The sequence below is a fragment of the Punica granatum genome, chromosome 1, assembly GCF_007655135.1.
Source record: "Punica granatum isolate Tunisia-2019 chromosome 1, ASM765513v2, whole genome shotgun sequence".
In the NCBI taxonomy this organism is placed as follows: domain Eukaryota; kingdom Viridiplantae; phylum Streptophyta; class Magnoliopsida; order Myrtales; family Lythraceae; genus Punica; species Punica granatum.
In genome coordinates this window covers 48,726,580-48,746,822 of record NC_045127.1, presented here as the reverse complement: position 1 = coordinate 48,746,822, position 20,243 = coordinate 48,726,580, and the positions used below count along the sequence as shown (strand labels likewise).

Here is a 20,243-nt window from a genome sequence, read left to right as displayed (position 1 = left end):
ATGATAAAAATACATAAGTGAAATTTCAAATCACATTTTTATTGAGTGCGCCACACATACTGTGGGTGCAAAATTTAGTATTAAAAAAATGGTCTTCTTAATTGAAGGGCGGTCTCATTTTATTTTCATGAACTTTAATAATTCAAGAACAATCGTGATAAATTTAAAACGAAAAGTCAGACACACCTATTTTTCTTGAGGAACTACATGAATGGTTAAGTTTGCTACAAATAGAAGTTACAAAAAAAGGAGATCTTACTCTATAGCAATATATATATATATATATATATTCCCTAAATAATCGTGATTAAAAAATAATATAAAATTCCAGAAAGTAAATTAGTCAAAAGGTTACTGTGCGATTTACTGAAACCCACACTTATGGTTATAATGAGAGGTTCCCGGAGATTGCGCCTCTAATCGTGTGCCTCATTCTTGGCGCACGATAGTATTTTCAGTCCTTCTCTGCTACCCTGCGCCTACTGAAAGGAAAGCAGGGTCCCCTCCGTCATCTTCTCGTCAAAATATCACGATACAGATTATCGATTATAATCACGGACTAAGCTCCTGTTGGTGGCCATATGTATAATAATTACATTCTGTCCACCACTGAACGAATGCCACATGGGTTATTTTCGTACTTTCAGACCCAAAAAAATTACATGTGGATCGCATTTTAGTTAGCTTGATCTAGTCGGTCCTACGGAGAAAGGTATAAAGCCTCAATATTTTGAGCAGGAATCATATTTTTAGAAGATTATGTAGCGTCCGGGCTTAGCTAGTAAGATCTTGATTTATCTATTTCTCCAATAGGGCAGGTCAGAGGCATTTGTTTGAGTTCGACGTCGAGGGTTCACCGAAAACAAGCATATGTTGTATGCAGTACTTTTAAGTCAATTTTTATGGACCTTTGTGGTCTCGGTAGACATGATTAACGATTGCTCAGTAGTAAGTATTTTCGACTTAGCCATCCACGAAATTGAGAATTCCGGGTATGGCATAATTATAATTTCTTGGTGAGTGTTTAGCGGCCTACACAGATGGAACATTTTCTTGATGCCCAGAATCAATAATATATTCATTTTCCAACGGACTAGCAATGTGAATTCATCTGTCGTTGACAATCACATTATTACAAAATTTTATTCTGTTTGTATTGTCACGGGAAATGTAATACAGCTAATTTGAATCAAATATACATTGGTCGCGTTATCTTATGTGTATTAAGTTTTGATTGGTCTGGAACCGATATGGAATGGTTTTCCTCAGCATCCTCGGTCCCCTAAAGGGCTGTATCTATAAGATACAATTTTGTGGATAATTTTGTTGTCATTTTCCATGTTTACGATCATGTACACTTTTGTAGGACATGGTATATTGTTTTACTTTAATACCCTATTGGTCGTGAAAATGAATCTTTTTTTTTTTGGTCATAGAAATTGTAGGAAACATTTTTCTTACAATTTCGGAAGATCGAGCGTTAAAAGGGTATTATTCTTCCACCGAACAAGTGTGCTTTTTAGAACTGGAATTTGCACTTTTTTCCTTACGGGGGTTGCAGCCGTTTACCACTTAACCAATACTTTGTTGATAATATATCATATTCTTAGGAAAAGATAATTTTAAGATCTAAAGGCTAGGTATATTTATTATAATTTATTGAATCTTTGTAGGGTGAATTAATTTATTGAAACTTTGATGAGAAAACATGAGCAATAATTCAAGAGAAATATTATTGTTTCCTTATAGGCTTTTGATTGATTAGCTGCCAGCCAATGAAATTGGCGGAAAACAAATATATATATATATATATATATATATATATATATATATTAGTCTCTTAAATCATAAAAAAAAATTATCTGAACTTCTTAATGAAGCTGTCTCCTATAAATATATGTGCTACATAATAATGTTATCTTTCTAACTATAAATTGTTAATATATATACCATTTATAAGCATTGGAAATCTTAAGAGAGTTGCTAGATCATAAAAGATGCTTACATGAGATGGACGACTCGAATATAATTTTAAACAAATATGCCCGAGTTTCAGATATATATTAACTGTATACCCTCGGAACCAAGCTTGAGCGGAGCTCGAATTTGGTCCTTATTGTTGCCTCGTAAGGGCCATCGGAATTTTTACCAATGTTGTGTTTGGTTTTAGAGTTAAGTAGAGTTGAGTTTTGATTTTAATTGAATTGTAATGATTGTATTGTTGAATTATGAGAAAAAGTGTAAAAAAGTAATGAATAGTTTAGAGAATTTAGTATTAAAAATTGAATTGAATTGTTAAAAAAATTGAAGAAAATATGTTGTTGACTTTTGTTGTGTAATGAATATAGTTAAAGTTAGAGTTAAAATTTTAAAAATCGACCCTAAAATCAAACGGACTGTAACAGTTATTATTGAGATAAGTACCTTATATTCATTTGAAAAATATTATTATGATTTATATAAGACTTCTTGACATTTTATTCTTTAGGAGTTGCAGTTATATATATATATATATATATATACATATATGCATATATATTATTTTGTATATACCTACTCGAGATTTTCAGTAAACTATTACTAGCCATTATATTCGGGTTCTCGCCTAGACCCAGGATACAGGGCATTGCGCATAAAAATATAAGTGTCTCCTAGCTAAGATATTAACGGGAAGGAATGCTCATAATTGAAGGGGGCATGTTATTAAATGGTAGACCAATTTTTTGGTACGTATATGTGAATAAAAATCGAACGTTCATATTATAGTATTTTAATGATTTTAAATTGCCCTTTTCTGTTTTGTCACAATTTAGGTCCCATTTTTCTATTAATGTTATTTATTTATTATGTGGAGATGACAGAAGATGACATTTATTTTAACTTAATTTTGTCTATAAAGAAGAAAAACAGGAAGGGGCCCATATTCTGACTATGCTTCCAAGCAAGAGAGACACCTTCTGGTAGAGTATATTTTAAGGATGTAGTTGCAAAGCTTAAAATAATTTCTCCACAAAGCAATTATTATAATCCTTTGTTTTTCGGGTATAGGAAATTTATTATTATTAATAATTTTAATTTTCTATATCCTAGCCATTAATCTAATTAAGCACTCCCTACTTGTTCTTAATCCAAAGATGGATAACCCTTAATAGCTGTGTTTTGACATGTTAAAAGCACACAATATCGACATCGCATGCCCAAGAGAAATATATGTTTCGACGTACCGGTTAAACATCAGGGCTGATAAAAAAACAAGTTGCCTGAAAATCCGATCCGAACTGAGCCAAATTGCCCCGGATTTTCGGTTCTTCTAGAGCACAATTTGGTTCTAGGGTCGGGGTCTCATTCTTTGGTCGGTTTCGGTTACTATTCGGGATTGGAAATTCCATAACCGAATACCTCGACTCGAATCGAGTTTACATAATAATATATATATATATATATATAATTTACAATATATTATGTTTAATATTTAATATATGAGCTCAGGCCAAGTCCAGTCCAATAGCTCAACCCAACCAAGCCAATCAAAATATCACGATCCATACCAACATAGGTTGGTTCATGCGGTTGGACACTTGTTCCCCTTAAGCAATATCTCGAGTTCGAATTTTGTTAATGAAAAAAATCAATGCTGGGAGACTGGATTAGTCAGGATCTAATTGAGCTTTCGAATATCAGAGTTCATAATGAAAAACGTCACAGTTCATAGTTTACTTCAAACTTACATTTCTCCCTCTCCATCTGATCGTTTATCATTCTCAGTTCCACTCCAAACCTTATCTTTCTTCATCTCTTCCTACCTTTGTTGCTCGGCTACGCATCACAATCACGAAAGCCTAATGGGACAAGTCTCGATTAATGAAGATTTTTTTCATTTTTCCACTCTCTGCACTGTCAGTTTTTAGTTTTATTCTTATATTATTTTTCTTGGGTAACCCGAGAGTTGACCCGTCAAAACCCATACCCATAAGGGTTGGTTATTTTCTTAATTTCGGTTTCACGGGTTTTAAAATTTCTGAACAGATGAAAGCGGTATTCCGAAAGCGGCACAACCCAAACCGTGATCACCCTTACTAAGCATCATTTCGATCTAATTCCAGACCCTATTGGCTCTATGAATTTTGAAAATGCCGGGAAGGGAGATCCTCATGTCCAACAGTGTCCATCTAACTTACAATTACTTAAGACAGAACATTTTATAAATCAATTATAGATGTAGAAGTTGACGTATAAACATGCTTAGAACTTTCAATTAAATCCCAATACTATTCTTATGCATCGAATAGTGTTTTTAGATAAAAGGGAGATTTATCATCACTTACATGTACCAAAACTAATTCGAAAAATCTATGATCCTCGAGAATATAATTGATCGTGGCCTTCAAATCAATCTTTTCACTGTGGAATTTCATATATCGAATTGATTTGACGGTAAGGATAAGTAAATGGGATCGGCCCCCCAATGAGGCCAAATAAGCTTTCTAACCAACTACAACAAAAGCACAGGATAGAGAATATCAAGGATTTATATTCCTCCAGACAGGCTTCAACATGGAGAGGACAAACAAGGGTTTAGAACTGTCAAATGTAAGCTCAAATCAAAATATGTATGCTACCAACTAATGCCTCAAACTCTCCATGTTCACTTCCATGTCCACATCAACTACCCTCGTCGAATTTAATATCTCGATCGATCCCATTCATGCATGTCTGGTTTATTACCCGAATTAAGATGACAACAACGTCACATATCTATATGCAGTAAGTTCTCGAGCAACCGTGAATGTATCATCATGATATATAATTCCGGAATTGGAGAAATAGTCTCAACACGCACAATCGATAGCTTCTCTACGAATATGGTGGCATGCTGCCTTTTGGTCCAGTTGATGTGTTGAGCTGTCTCGTTGGACATGATCAAATATATATATATATATATACATTACAAAATCAAGCAAAAATAGACGATATGGGTGATGGGGTCCACAGTTGTTTTGGGGAAAAATTCTAATGGAAGCAAGATAAGTTCTAATGTGGCACGCTCTGTTGCTTTATGGAAAAGCCATTTGAAAGTAAATGTTGGATTAATCCGGGTCGAGTATGTGTCTTCTTTCACACCATGCGATGCTTGCTTTTCTTATCCCCTCATGCCCTCGTCACGCTTTTCTTTTTCTCGATCAAATCACAACTATTCTCAACTTATTAATTGCAATTAGTTCTCATTCAAGTGTCAAATTAGATTTATTCACGAGACACTTATAGCGAATTTCAAATCTCGGCACTACATATAAAGCTATTTGTTTATATGAATCAAAGTTTACCAACTGCATCACACTGTGATTTATCTCATCCTGCTTTTACATTAGACATTTTGTGTTGGGTTGGGTTGGGTTCTAGCAAATCAAATTTAATTAGCTTTCTTCCATAGATTCCAGCTTCTTTTTTTCCTTTGCTTCATGAGAAATTATATAAGAGAAAAGGAGCATTATTTTTTATTTTAAAGTTAGAGGAGAAATTGTTAGACTGACTTTACTGTATGGAACAAATAATTAACAAGATTGATAATTGTACGTAGTTAGACAACAACATGACCTATTCACAGTAGACAGATATAATTTATCTTACATCATCGATCGGCACCGGTCCCAGTGTATGTTTGGCAGTGCAGTGAGAGGCTCCGCTATTACCTTTTAGCCATCTCCCAATCATGACCAGTAATTTTGGGCTAATTTTTGCGATTGCAACTTGACTTTCTAAGCATCTTAATTTATTCTAAGTAATTTTAATTCAAGACTGTTCTGTCACTAGCAACGCGTACTCTTAAACCAAGCCTAATCATCCAATATATTACAATGATAATACTACGAAAGTCTTAGATTTTCGTGCAAGATGAGCAAAAAGAAAAGGGAGCCGATTGGCGTATGTTTTTATGTTAATGTTTAGCTTAACTTGATGGGTTAGATAAGATGTCATCCTCACACATCATGGTGGATTTAGGAGGAAGAAACTTCAATTAAAGTAAAATTTAATGAATGTTTGAATTTTGAAAAAGCAAGAACTATAGCTTTACCTCCTCCCCATCTCATTTGGTGGAGCCCCAAAAAAATGCCTTTCGATTGGAAATACCTTCCTTATGTTATACACATGCAAGTTAAAGTTGGCATCAAATTGGGTTGCATGCACCATCACAATCATCTCTCGAGTCAATTGCTTTACCATTATCAACATCGTACCAAGAAAAACATATTTCTCTCTTATTCGGTCACTACAAGTTTCATATATATAGATTGATATTATCCAACTAATCGTGATGGAGGAAAATAGTAGGTTGTATCGACGGGGCAACCTTCTTTTCTATATGTTGTCGTAAGGGACACCAAGAGACTTGTGTCAATGTTAATAAATTAATTCCATTTTCATATATAACAATTTGTTCACATTGTCAACGGGAGTATTATGGGATGGGAATTCCATGGTTAGGAAATATATGAAAATGAAAAGAGCCTAAGAACTCGATCCCAGTTTATGGTGATCTGCCATGATAAATCACTGCAACCGTCATAGAACTTCGACGTCAACTTGACCAGTATGGTGATTATGCTAATTAATCCTGTTCGGGGAAAAATGGCTTTTAAAATTGTACTTGTACATATCAACAAGTCATGATAAAGTGGTCCAAAAGGACCACGATCCATCAAATTTGGGTTCATTTAAATCCAGTTGGTGCCAAAATATAATGGTGATGCAAAAGGCAGAAAGAAGGATGAAAAAGACTATTCATCAGACTTATTATCACATACCAGAAACAAATCCCATCCGAACAATGTCTTTCACCAAATTGAATACGGTGTTGGTTGCTAAGCATCCAAGTGTCATATTTGTCGCTTCTCATTCAATTCTTTGCTTAGTTTGTTTATCAACTTAACTTAAATTATTTGAATTAATTTTTTCCTCAATTTAACAATATAATTATTACTTTTATTTATTTTTTTTTCAAATTCTTTCACTTACTTTTTATTATCTATTATTACAATAAATTTTTTTAATACTAAATTCTCTAAACTATTCAACATTTTTTTTATCAATTCAACAGCATAATCATTAAATTCTCTCAACTATTCAATATTTTTTTCTTAATACAACAAAGTAATCATTGCTTTTTTTCCCAATCACTTTTATCTTTATCTCCTCAAGTCAAACTAAATTAAATTAAATCAAATTTAATTTTATTATCAAACGCAATGTAAGTTTCATATAAGTGTGCAATTGATGGGATATCTAGCTAGTTTTCGCATCACTAGCTCGTATTTGAAATGCTTAGGAAGCGTTTGGTTTCAGAGTTAAAGTAACTTTAATTTTGATTTTGATTTTGATCGTAGAAAAAGACAAATGAGATGATATTATAAATTTGACTTGGGAAACGTGTGTTTTTGTTGTGTAGTGGGTATAGTTAAAATCAAAATCATGATTTTAAAATCTAATCATCAAACCAAACAGGCCTAAGCTTGGCATTCGAGGTCGAGACACACCTCACACCTCACACGATTGGGCAAGTGCCTTACTCTTCTCTCCTCCCTTATGGCCACTGAAAGCCGCACGATTAGTGTCACCTATTAACTGAAGTGTTCGGGATACGAAATAAGGAAAGGTGTATATGACTTTCCCCTGGTGATGCCGGAATATGACAAACAGGCATGTAAATGTATATGGACTTGTTAATTTCACATTTCAGAAAATCTTATTTTTCGCAAATCGAGCAAAGCAGAAGCATGGGTAAATGATGACCGTACGGTCGACAATATCCAATGAATGATCAAGAACCATAAGGGCACCCTTGTTTGGTAGACATCTTAAATGCTCAGTCTGTCCTAGAAAGAGGAGGAGGAGGAGGAGGATGATTAAGAATCGAGAGTTCCCTTTACAAACGTGGATATAAATTTCCCGATATCATGGGGACCCGATCGATAACCTACTTTTGTGTTCTTCAACGTAGTTTTGTTGGTCTATATTTCTCTATGCTTCGGTCCCTTTCATCTACCGATCGATAACTGTTTCAATCTAGAGCTTACTGATTCTTCTTGAGGAATTCATCCCAGTATGCATTCTCCCACCTCTCGACCCTCCTAATGGCACTGATGCTTTTCCTCCACAGAGAAGCATACGCTTTGGGCTCAAAGGGTGGAGGCAAACTGCAGGGCCCACTAGTAGATGGACCCTTAACCAACGACTCCATCATGAATTCCCTATGTGGCCCATCTGAAGCAGAGCAGCCCATTGCCTCTGAGCAGATCTCCACTGCCCCATGTGGCACTTTGGGCACGAACCTCATGAGCTTGGAGTACTCGTTCAGCAGGTGGAACATGTAATCATACACGTCCTCCATCTTCACTTGCTCTTGGATGAAGGCTGCCGCAGCTCTGCCCATTGCCTCGGCCTGCATTGCGTTCGGTCATATGATTACTTTCGGGGGCTAAAGAAGCATTGGAGCTTGGCTTATGGGGGGAAACGTTACCTCACGTTTGTGGGTATTACCCCATTCGACCGCGAACTTGATGGACCTGCACTTGTCGTTCTCTCTTACGGGCCAGTAGTGGTGGAGGGGCTCTAGGCTTCGGGTGAAGAAGTCGTAGTAGTGGGGCTTCACGAGCAGAGCCGTGGAGTCGCATGCTAGAATGTACTTCTCGCTTACCGACCAAGCATAGCCTTCTACGTAGATCTTGTATCTATTTATGTTCAATCAGGATAGAGAAAAAAGCAGAGTTAGTACATACACTCACCAAAATTATATGTACTGAGCATTTGATTGATATGACCGGGGAGATGCGACCTCACCTGTGGGTGCACTGGTCTGCTAGGCCGGAGTGCTGGAATCCCTGCTGAGATTCCTTGATCCAGTCCTGTGCAGTGACATGGATATTGTTCAGCTATAGCCAGTAAGGTTTACCGCAGCTAGACACTGGATCTATCTGATATTCGATCATCGACCATTGCCATTAGGAACAGAAGAAAGGGAATTGATCGATTAATTACTTGGATGAACAGGCGAGCGTTCCAGTCATGTGATTCGGAGACGTTGCATTTGAGTAGGTCTTTTCGGGTTTCCGCCACGTAAGGGTTCCCCTTCCAGTACGCATAAGGCTCTCTGTCAGTCCACTTGGTCCGGTCATTGCCTTCTTTTAACTCTTTCAGCAAGTTCTCCCATGGCCTTATATTGATCTCAGCCCTTCATAAACACAATGCTCAATTCCATTACAACCTCAAAATCTTGAAATATATATAGTAGTTGAGTCGTAGCATCGGCTATAGATGGGACTTCACATGGAAGCTATAACGTCTTTCTGTACCATGCTCGTTACATGTTTCATCACTTCAAATGTTTAGCCACAATAACTAATCTCCTATCTAACATGGCATAAAAACCGCAAAACATAACCTTGTGCGTACTTCACAATGGAATGGGAATCAAATGAAATTGGATCACCGAGCAAAATACGACAACGTATGTATGGCAATTTCATTCTACTACTTTTCTGTTGCACCATACCAAACACAATTGAAGAGGTATTTCTTTAGATTGACAGACGACAGTCGTATTCAGTTATTGTGTTCACGAAAGAAAATGAATGTGAGGCCCACGGTATATATGACGGCTGTGATATTGACAATTAACCAACAAAGATAAGAAAATGGAAGATTTTTATTTGGCAATGATAATTAAGCAAGAAAGGGATGGCATTACCAACCCCAGAAGGACCAATCGGGAAACACGATATCCAGCGTCCACCTGTCCCCACAATACCGGAATAGTGGCGGCGGGGCTGTGCTGTTGGCTCTCCTGTAGTCCCTCCACTGGACAACGGGCCGATCGTCAGAGTCGAACATGAGCTCCAGGTCCGGGACCCGACCTGGATACCTCCTCAGAAGCTGCATGATACCCCATATGGTGAACAAGTCTCTCGACTGTATAGACTTCCTGTATTTCTTCACGTAGGCCCTGCCATCAATGATCGCTAGCCGGAAATGGGCCGTTCTTCGGGCTCTCTCCACCATGTCCCTTGTGATCCCAGAGTCCCTCCACGGCCGGAGGTCCTCATGGATCCATCGGAAGTAGTCTGGACATGTACCGGCTTCTAGTAACTGGCCCAGGAGCTGGTCGTGCTTGGGCCCAAATGTTGCCGGATAATAGCTTTTCGGGCAGGTCCCATTGGTCTTGTTCCCGCCACTGCCGCAGTTAAGAGGGAATTCAAGTATCGGTGGTGGTTGGATGCTCCGCTGATGGTTCTGGGATGTGACTCCCGTTTCGTTCGCCGGATTGTTTTGGGCGACGATTGCCGATACGTTCGCCTGATGAATAGCCCGGAAATTCCACTGCAGACACAATAACAACTCATGACTTTCCTATGGGTTTATGCCCCTTACTGTGAGAGTTACCGAACTAACAGCTACCTTGTCATCGTTCTTCAGAGTAGAGAGAAACGTGGCAAAGACGAAGGCCGAGAAGACGAATAGGATAAGAGTTGGGGCTGCTGCTATAGCTCCCAGTCCCTTCCCGATCATGAGCAGCGGAGGCCGCCACTGAGAGGTCGTGCCCGGCAGGCGTAAACGCCGCGTCCACAGCTGGAGTCGATGCATAGTAGGGTCTCGCCTGTTGTAATATACAACTTTTGGCTCATTTAGTGGACGGCCTGCCAAGTCGAAGCTGCTCGATCAGGTTGTGCTTTGTCGACACATCAGCTACGGCAGACGACGGACACGACACGACTCCCGACCGCTTTATGTTATATTAAAAATTATAAGTTTTATTTTTGCCCTCTATGTTGTTATGTTATACTCCCTTCAATGAAACACTGAAATTTAAGCGTACAACTGGGCACTTCGCTCGCTGTCAGTGGCAGATGATACGGGGATCATTCTGACCAAGTGGCTGCTGCCTCTCTCCATCTGCAGGGAAATTACCAAACATTATTCAACGATATCCCTTAGAATATTAGGCAGTTCTCCACTTTAATGTTACCATAGTTTTTCGGTGGGTTCCACAATTCAATCAATGGTGACTAATTCAGTTTGAGTCAAGTCGACTCACTAAATAGTGGCGTTTAGTAATGGAGCAGAGTTTAACTACGCTTCTCTCTAAATATTTAAATATATATTTAAGTGAAGCTGTAATAATGATTAAAAAAAGTATACGTGAGAATTTATTATTAAATTGAAAAAGAAAATAAAAAAATAATGATTGTGTTGTTGAATTATAGGGAAAGTAATGAATAGTTGAGAGAATTTAATATTAAAAAATTAATTATAATGGTAGTTAAAAAAATATATGAGAAAATTTATAATTATACCGACGAAAAAGATAAAAAAATAAAATAATAATTATGTCGTTGAATTAAAGAAAAAGTAAAGTGGCGTAAATTATAGAATAAATATGTAATTTGGACCCTGACTTTGGAAAGTTGCATCAGTTGGGTCCCTGACAAATTTTTTACATTAATCGAGTCATTGACTCTTTCAATTTGCATCAATATAGTCTTCGTTACATTATTTAGGTCCTTCTGTTGAATTAATCTAGTCATTGAGTGTATCAATTTGTGTCAATTTGGTTCCATGTCATATCAAATGGGTCCTTTTCTATGTAAAATACATGAAGAGATTCTTATTGGCATATTAATTAGGTCATTCCGTTATGACTGTGTTAATTGAGGAGCATGCTATATCGTTTAGGTCCTTTTTTTCATTTTTCATTTTCCCTTTTAATAGAATTTTTTTTGAAAAGAAAAAAAAACAGTAAGAGACCTCCAATTATGGGCTATCCACCGTCGAGCTCCCCCAGACAAGGTTGCAGGGGGGCCAGCTGGAGTTATCGCCTCTACGCCATCTCTTTTCGAAAGAGACGGAGCAGAGGTGGGAGCTCCGATTGGGGCTATCCCGCTAGCGACCTCTCCCAGGTGAGCTCGCCGGAGGGGGAGCTCTGGTGGGGGGTTCTCTCTATTTTTTTTTTGGTCAAATATGACAAAACGACGTCGTTTTGAGTCACTAGTCAAAATGACGTCATTTCGTTGTTTAAAAACTTAAAATTAAATGATGAGACAATGTCGTTTAGATTAGTCACTCAAAACGACGTCGTTTCGTCATATTTTGAAAAAAAAATTGAAGGGGAGCCCTTTCTGCTCCTTCTCTTTTTAAAATATTAATATAAATATTTAAACATTAATGTAAAAAAAAATCAAATCTTTTTTTTAATCCTAAATCATTATTGATCGGATTGAAATAGAATTTTTAGGATAAGGAATAAACAAACCATGGATAAATCCAAGCGATTCTTTCTTAAGTCCAAGCGACAGTTAATCTAGCAGCAAAACGGAAGCGGCATAAATCAGTGGATTCATGATAAGAAAATCCACGAGAAGTGATTGGGCGGATTGTATGTGCCAATTTCCATTTAGCTCATCCAAGAAGAAAAAACCTTTTGGATTGGATGAGAATGAATGAAGAAATAATAAGTCATTCTATTTCGAATCTAAAACTTTGTCTCTTCCCAGAATTTATCTTATTTTATAATACATATAAAATTAAACAGTGGATCATACCAATCAAATTACTTCTTTCGAAAAGTAGTATGAGAGGGGGAGCTCCGATTGGGGGCTCCCCAAGGCAACCTCCGCCCCAAGCAAGGTCGTTGGTGTGTCCATACCCTATGGCGACCTCATTTGGGGGAGCTTGATGGCGGGGGAAGCCCTCAATCGAAGCTCCCCTACTGTTTTTTCTTTTTTTAAAAAAAATTAAAAAGGAAAATAATAATGAAAATGAAGAAAAAAATATAGGATATAAATGATGGAACATGCTCCTTAGTTAACACCATCATAATGGAAGGACCTAATTAATTTACCCAAAAGAATCACTTTATATATTTTGCATAAAAAATGACCAATCTAATGCGATAGGAGACCAAATTGATGCAAATTGATAAACTCAAGGACTAAGTTGATGCAATTTTGCAATCATAGGGACCTAAATAATGTAACGAGTACCATATTGAATTGAAAATGATGAGGACTCAATTGATGTAAAAAATTTGTCAGGAACTCAAATGATTTAACTTTCCAAAATCAGGGATCAAAATGCCTATTTACTCTAAATTATACTCCATAAACAAACAAAGCAGTTCTTCCATTATCGTGACATTTATCATACTGGAAATTCGCTTGAAAAGACTTCATAATTAAGGCAAATCGATAACTGAATGAAAACATTTGTAGAAATATTTATGTCCAAATTAGGACAACATTCCTTGATCTCACAAGAAAAAATATAATACATGTATTTTTGAAGTGTTGTTATATCCTTTTTAATATCAAGTTGAAAATTGTTCCAGTTAAAAAATTATACCCCCAATGATATAAGTATTACGATGAGTATTATGATTATCAAGCATAATTTTTCAGGAGAAGTTAACATAATGTTTTTGTGTTTGAGCATGTCATCTGCGGTGGGCTGCAGTCCAGTTTCTAGATTCCTCTGCAATTCTTGTTTTGATCAATTTTGATTGGAAGGAAATAGGTGGGAGGGCAATGATTGTCGGTGAAATTCTTATTTCTTGTTTGTCTTTCCCTGATTTGAAGAAAACGTTGGTGGGGGCGAATGGAAAGTCAAGCACATGCCCAATGGCCAATCAGTTCGTGGGAAAGGAGGAAACGCACCCCTTATTTAATCCGCACTCTGTACTGCCCAACTTGTTAGCATTTTAATTAGACGTGTCCCACTTTTCTAAATCAAGAGAAAAATATATTTTACTTTTGTATTAATTTTATCATGATGTTAAATTTTTAGTGAAAATTAAATGGAAGGCGGTTGATATGAGACACGTGTGGATGAATAGTTAGTCCAGATTCTCACCACATGTAGAATAATCCATATTTCGACTTGCCGGATGCCCTTTTATCTACCAAACTCTCACCAACAATACCCGAATCACATTCCTACCTCTTCAAATACAAAATTGCTCTCTCGGAAAACAACCTCACCATCAATATAATGAAAAAAAAATCACATATTGAGCAGTTCATATAATGAATAAGGGATGAAAAATTGTTAGAAGAAAAAGAGAAGTTCACACATGTCAAATGAAATACAAACCGTAATTCATTTTTTTTTCTATGGGATCAAAAGAGGGAGAAGTGTGAAGAGAGAGATTGGCAAGCTCGTGGGTGAATAGGAAAGAGAAATGGCAAAGTGCTAAACTAAAAAGAAATTTGAGGAGAAATGTGTGAAGATGCGGGAATGTGATTCGGGTATTGATGGTGAGAGAGTCGGGCGGGTAAAAGGGTATCGGGCGGGTCGGAATATGAGTTATTCGGCATGTACGCCACATCATTTTTCTGTTTAATTCTCATGGAAGATTTGACGTCATGTTATAATTAACACTACACCTTAAATGATCTGTTATATAGTGTAATTTTAAAAGGTTGTGATAAAATTGACACTAAATCCTAAACAATGTGTTATATAGTGTAGTTTTAAAAGATTGTGATAAAATTAACACAAAAACAAAATAATTGTGCTATGTCATATATTTTTCCTCCAAATCAAATTCGTGTTACCATATAGTATATATATTACCGTTTATCCCGTCTGATACGATAGATCTACCCCCTCGCTAACTCTTAGTAGGCCATACCAGTCTTTCACATGAAAAGTTTTCCTGGAATTATCTCGGGTCATTTGTCTTCGTGCGCACTGGCCATCCTTGGAACGTCTTCTACCTACCGGAATTATCGGTGTTACGGATAAATCATTACTTTGGGCTGGTCCACGGAAAAAAAGTAGGTTGGTCCCAATCGATGGAGCGGGGTTGTCGGCGAGAACGGGAGTTTGAAAATTCTACCAGTAGGAAAAGACCATGAATCTTGAAAGTTATAAGACTTTCATTTCGCTTTGCTTCTCCATAATTAAAATATATAAAAAGGAAAAAAAGAAAACATTAATCAACTATTAATTGAATATCGTTAATTGAGTTGGGTTAGATTAGGCCCAAATGTATTTGGAGACAGAGCCACCAATAACCAAAATCGTCCAAGGGCTATTGGGGCCTGAAAGTACGCAAATTGAATTCTGTGATGTGGATTATATTATATGGGTATAGGGTTTAAGTGCAACCCGAATAGATTCACGAGTGCCGATCGATTGAGAAGAAGATTTTATTAATGATGACCGATTATATATTGAAGTGGATTTGGTTTTCGGAGTCAAGGGTTGTCGTAAATATAGAAATTCTCTAATGCGAATGTAAAATGAGAAAAGTATCGTTTCGGTCTGTCTTTAGTCCTATTTCTGTTTCTTTTTCTCTATTCATTCTATACATTTCATTACTTTTATGTTTTCATCGTTCCGTTATTTAAATCGTTAATTCTGGTGACATGGTACCGAATAAGATGCTCTAGCATCACATACATATCAACATGTGGCTGCCACATTTATATATTTTAAAAGGTTAAAAGGTTAAATTAAAGGAAAAATAAGGAAAAGAAAGAATATACAAAATAAAAGTTAAAAAGAAAAAGAAAAGAAGAAACTGTCTCTCGGTGAAACAGAGACTTGGAGTTGGAGGATCGAAAGTAGCATGAACTCAGACTACATAGAAGAAAACTCACCCCGATCCCGTGATCATAATCTTCATCCTAACTTTATAAACTTTGCCCCCACAATCTCAGTGGTTTTAAACTCAATTTTCGAAATTGAAGCTCATAATCAAAGGATTTTAGGGCAATTATACAATCCCAAACCGTAATCTCGTTAAACTCATGAAGGAAACTGGGATGAAGTTCGCTGAAGTTGGGTCGTGGCTGCAGGGGCAATCGCTCCGATCCCTGATTTGGGTTAGACAAATGCTGCATCAGTTGAAGAAGATGGGTAGATGACGTACTGGTCTCAATTGGTCTTTGTTATTTATTTTCTATTCTTTTCTTCCTTTTCTGATTTTCTTTTCCTAATTTTATCCATTAAATTGGGATTGAAATGTAGCAGCCACGTGTTGATATATATATATATATATATATATAATGCTGGCATCTTATGTGGGTGTAATGTCAGCAAAATTAATGGTTTAAGTAATGGAAGTATGAAAGCAAAAAATAATAAAAAGGTATAGGATTAATAGAAAAAGAAATAGAAATAGGATTAAAATAGAAAACTAATGAAAGGTAAAAGACCAAAACAATACTTTTCCCAATGCGAAATCAATATATATATATATATTATATTATATTATATTATAAAGTATAACTATAATGGATTAGGTTAAATGGTCTCAAAACGTTTAAATTGTTAAATGGAATTTTCTCGAATTTGTTAATTTTATTATTTTTATATTAACATTTTAATACAAACAATGTTTTAAAATTTTAAAAGATATGGTATGATAAAACTCGATTTTCTCTATTTGTTGAGTTTTTGAATTTTTATGGTAATTTTCAATAAAAACTATTTTTTAAAATTTTAAAAGATATTTTTTTGATCATTGGAGTAAAACAGAATATTTTCCAACTTTCAGATGAGATATTGTTGATACAATATTTAATTTAATAAATCGAGAATAATTGAATTTTAAAAATAAAAGGAATATTTTTTTATAAGATATCGTCATAACGAAATATTTTTGAAATTTAGAAGATTTTATTATCTATATAATATTTGATAATTTTGAACATATTATTTAAGATAAAAATTTAATATCTAATCACAAAATATTATATATTAAGATATATATATATATATATATATATAATTCTGATAGTATATAGTCGCGCAACTATTTCTCATATAGCTAATTTTTGAACTTTAAAATTGTAAAATTGGATGAATATTCTTTATTAGATATTGATATAATAGAACATTTTGAAAATATTTAGGAAATTTTACCATCTACATAATATTCGATAATTTTGAATTTTTTGGTCCTCTGCCTCCCACTTGCAAGTGTCACCCACTGGAGACAACCACAAAATCTCTCCGGAGGAAGCCAACGAGTTGAGAAGGATGACGACGATACCAATGATGACATCCCTCGATGAAGATGAGGATGACAGCACTCCCCAATTCTAGAAAGAAGAAGTTCGATCAAATAATAATTGAATACTAGGGACTAACTCTCTCGCAATGCTAGTAGTCAAAATTATGTTCACTAACTAGCTCTAAAAATATAAAGCAAAAAAATTAATATTTTATTTCTCTTTTTTTTTTTATAATAATAATATAATAACCAAATTAACGTAAACATATATGGTAGGTGCGTGCTATGTTATTTTTTTCAGAATTGCACGACATTGATTTTTTTTCTTTTTGTTTCCGATAAATGTGCATATTATTTTGTATTAAATTTCAACTGAATTTATACGGTTTTAGGCCTGATGGATTGAAAATGTCACTTAATTGAGGGATCCGGGCTGTGATCGCATTGGTTGCTTTGGAAGCCATATGCGTAGCTCGTGGATTTCTCCAGTGAAGTGCTCCAAATTCGGCTCTAATAGCATCACTTGACTGGGCTTGTCCAGCCAAATAACCTATAGATTGCGCAACTTATTGACAGTATCAAGTATCTCCATGTTAGTTTGATGCAGCTAGCCTTGCGCGCATTGTAGGTTCTTCAAAAGAGTGGTTTGGGATGGTACAATGCATCTTAAGGTGGCCAGAATTCTTCCAAACGAGCAAATGTCGATAGAATTTCGAGCATATTGTCCATGTCAATTCTGCCTTGAACCTTCTCCTCGCACAGACTTTTTGAGGTTGTGCTCTCGAGATATGAAAATTTAGCCATAATCTCTATTCCCACAAACTTCAACACATTTTCTGATTTGTGATTTTGACAACCTTCACGTGCAACGTGTGACTTCTTTTACCGTGGCCCGTACCCTTAAACACGTACCTTCAACAACTGACCCCTATCTAGGCTCTCTATTCCGGAACCCTATTTTTTTTTTCGGTGCTTCATCAGTTCTAACTTCGTGAGGATAGTTGCATACTCTATCCAGGCTCTCTATTCTGATTTTTTTTTTCCGGGCTTCATCAATTTTGACTTCGTGAGGATCTTTGCATACTCTATCCAGGCTCTCTTTTCGGAAGCTTTATCAGTTCTGACTTCGTGAGGATCGTTGCATATTCTATCCAGGCTCTTTGTTCCGAAAGCCTTTTTTTTTTTTGGCTTCATCAGTTTTGACTTGGTGAGGACCGTTGTACACTCTGTTAAGGCTCTGGTACCAAATGTTGGAATTACACTTATGAGGATTTAAGCTCATTTGCAACCCAAAAATTTAAGTTGATATTTTACTGGACTAAATCATTATATAAACTTGTGGAATTCCTTTCGTATTACTTTCAACAATTATAAAATCGATTTTTTTTAAAACTAAATACGTGCCACTTAATTAATTTTTTATTGTTTTATTGACATGGGTGTATTTTAATGATTTCAAGAGTTGCTTGATAACCTATATATTATTTCAAGAGTTGCTTGATAAATTATATATTATTTCAAGATAAATGGGCATATTGGTTAGTTGGAAGTACGGAAAAAAAAGAATCTTTCAATAATGGAAACACATGTACATATATTACATTAAAATAATTACAATTTGACTTTTTTACAATATAAATAGCACATGCTCTATTTTGAGATTGATTATCAAGGAGATGTGCTTGGAAAGGGAGGAGAAAAAAAATTAGGATTATAATCAAACATATTAGAAAATATTAGTGGGATAAAACTGAAACATTATATAAGTTCATAGAAATTTTTAAAAATGAAAAAAAGGAGAAATTTTAAAAAAGGAAGGTAGAACTAAGTTATTGAGTCCGTGCAACTAAAAATAAATTTCGAAAGGTATTATCGTTATAACAAATTTTCTAATAAATGTGATATAGAAATTAAATAAATAATATAATAATAATTATTATTATTGTAATTAAAGATTATATATCCAAAGAAATATTAACAAAGGATTCTAATTTAATTTATGAATTAGTTAAAATTATTTTTATTTAATTAATTTTAAAAATCATTATTAGCCTTATAACAATTTATTAAGTAAAATTTCTCATCAATATAATTAGCCAATTTTTCTAGATATATAATAAAAAATGCTCAGATATAGATTTTGCTTTCAAACAGTATGATATTACAATATTTACTTTTATGATCCTATTTGTTTCACGCAATCAATTTTCTATATATATATATATTAAAATTCACACATTAATGAACCTAATGATATTATGATATTTACCTTTATGATCCTATTTATTGTTCCGCTGTCAAGTTTATATATATATATATATATATATGTATATATATTTTATTGAGATGTGTTAGTGTTGGGAAACATGACCCGAATACTAATAACCCAAAATAATTAACCGAGATAAAATTTGAGTTACCTTTACGTGCTTTTATCGGGTTCCTAGGAATTCCTCTCTATATAGATCGTTTATTGAGATGTGTTAGTGTTTGGAAACATGACCCGAATACTAATAACCCAAAATAATTAACCGAGATAAAATTTGAGTTACCTTTACGTGCTTTTATCGGGCTCTAGAAATTCCTCTCGTGGAGTTGATCATGTACCGATCCGGCTGCAAGAATGAACAAAGAAAGCTACGGCGATGGATTCTCACTATGTATTGAGCAGGAACCAAGCAAGATTCACAGCACAAGAGCCTCTCTCGCACTATTTCTAATGGGAGCACACACCGCGTTATTCTTATTCCCTTTGTTTCTTACCCATGCACTATTGCCCAGCATGTACACATTACATGCTCACAGACACAATGGGCTGCCCTTTCTCGTATATTTGTGCAGCCACCAATGCCAATTAAACATTCTGTTTAATTACATGTAATAACAGCAGGAGTTATAGAAACTTACTTCTTCTATAACCTCCACTTTCAATGCCATTACTTCTCACTCATCAAAAGAAGAGTAATGCATATCAATGCATTCAATATACGAGAGTAAAAGACGGGTTTCGAATCGGGTCGGATGAATCGGGTTCTTCATGGGCGGACCAAATATCCTTCAGTTAGATTAGGCCCAAGGCAAAGCAAACTTACGTAGAGACGGAGGCACGGAGACACAATAACCACACTCGGCCAAGGCCTATTGGGCCTCAAAGTTCTGTGAGGCGTTATATAAGGTTTAGGTGCTCCAAATAGATTTTACGCATGGCATGTGCCGATCGATTGATCAGAAGAAG

At 35.5% G+C, this 20,243-nt stretch overlaps 1 protein-coding gene across 1 annotated transcript; it reads right to left on the bottom strand.

The window, feature by feature from the left end:
• Positions 1–7,773: 7,773 nt before the first annotated feature.
• LOC116191468 (O-glucosyltransferase rumi homolog) lies at positions 7,774–10,953 on the bottom strand. The gene is made up of 6 exons (XM_031520260.1): positions 10,450–10,953; positions 9,743–10,371; positions 9,034–9,226; positions 8,836–8,900; positions 8,516–8,726; positions 7,774–8,437 (listed from the first exon to the last, which is right to left on the bottom strand). The coding sequence occupies exons 1-6, from the start codon at positions 10,633–10,635 to the stop codon at positions 8,069–8,071; spliced, it is 1,653 nt and encodes a 550-aa protein (XP_031376120.1). The 5' UTR covers positions 10,636–10,953; the 3' UTR covers positions 7,774–8,068.
• Positions 10,954–20,243: the final 9,290 nt, after the last annotated feature.

Coding starts and splice junctions, on each gene's coding strand:
- LOC116191468 (XM_031520260.1), bottom strand. CDS start 10,635: ATGCATCGACTCCAGCTGTGGACGCGGCGTTTACGCCTGCCGGGCACG. Junction 9,227..9,742: donor GATTGGTCCTTCTGGGGTTG/GTAATGCCATCC, acceptor GTGTTTATGAAG/GGCTGAGATCAATATAAGGC. Junction 8,727..8,835: donor GCAGACCAGTGCACCCACAG/GTGAGGTCGCAT, acceptor GAACATAAATAG/ATACAAGATCTACGTAGAAG.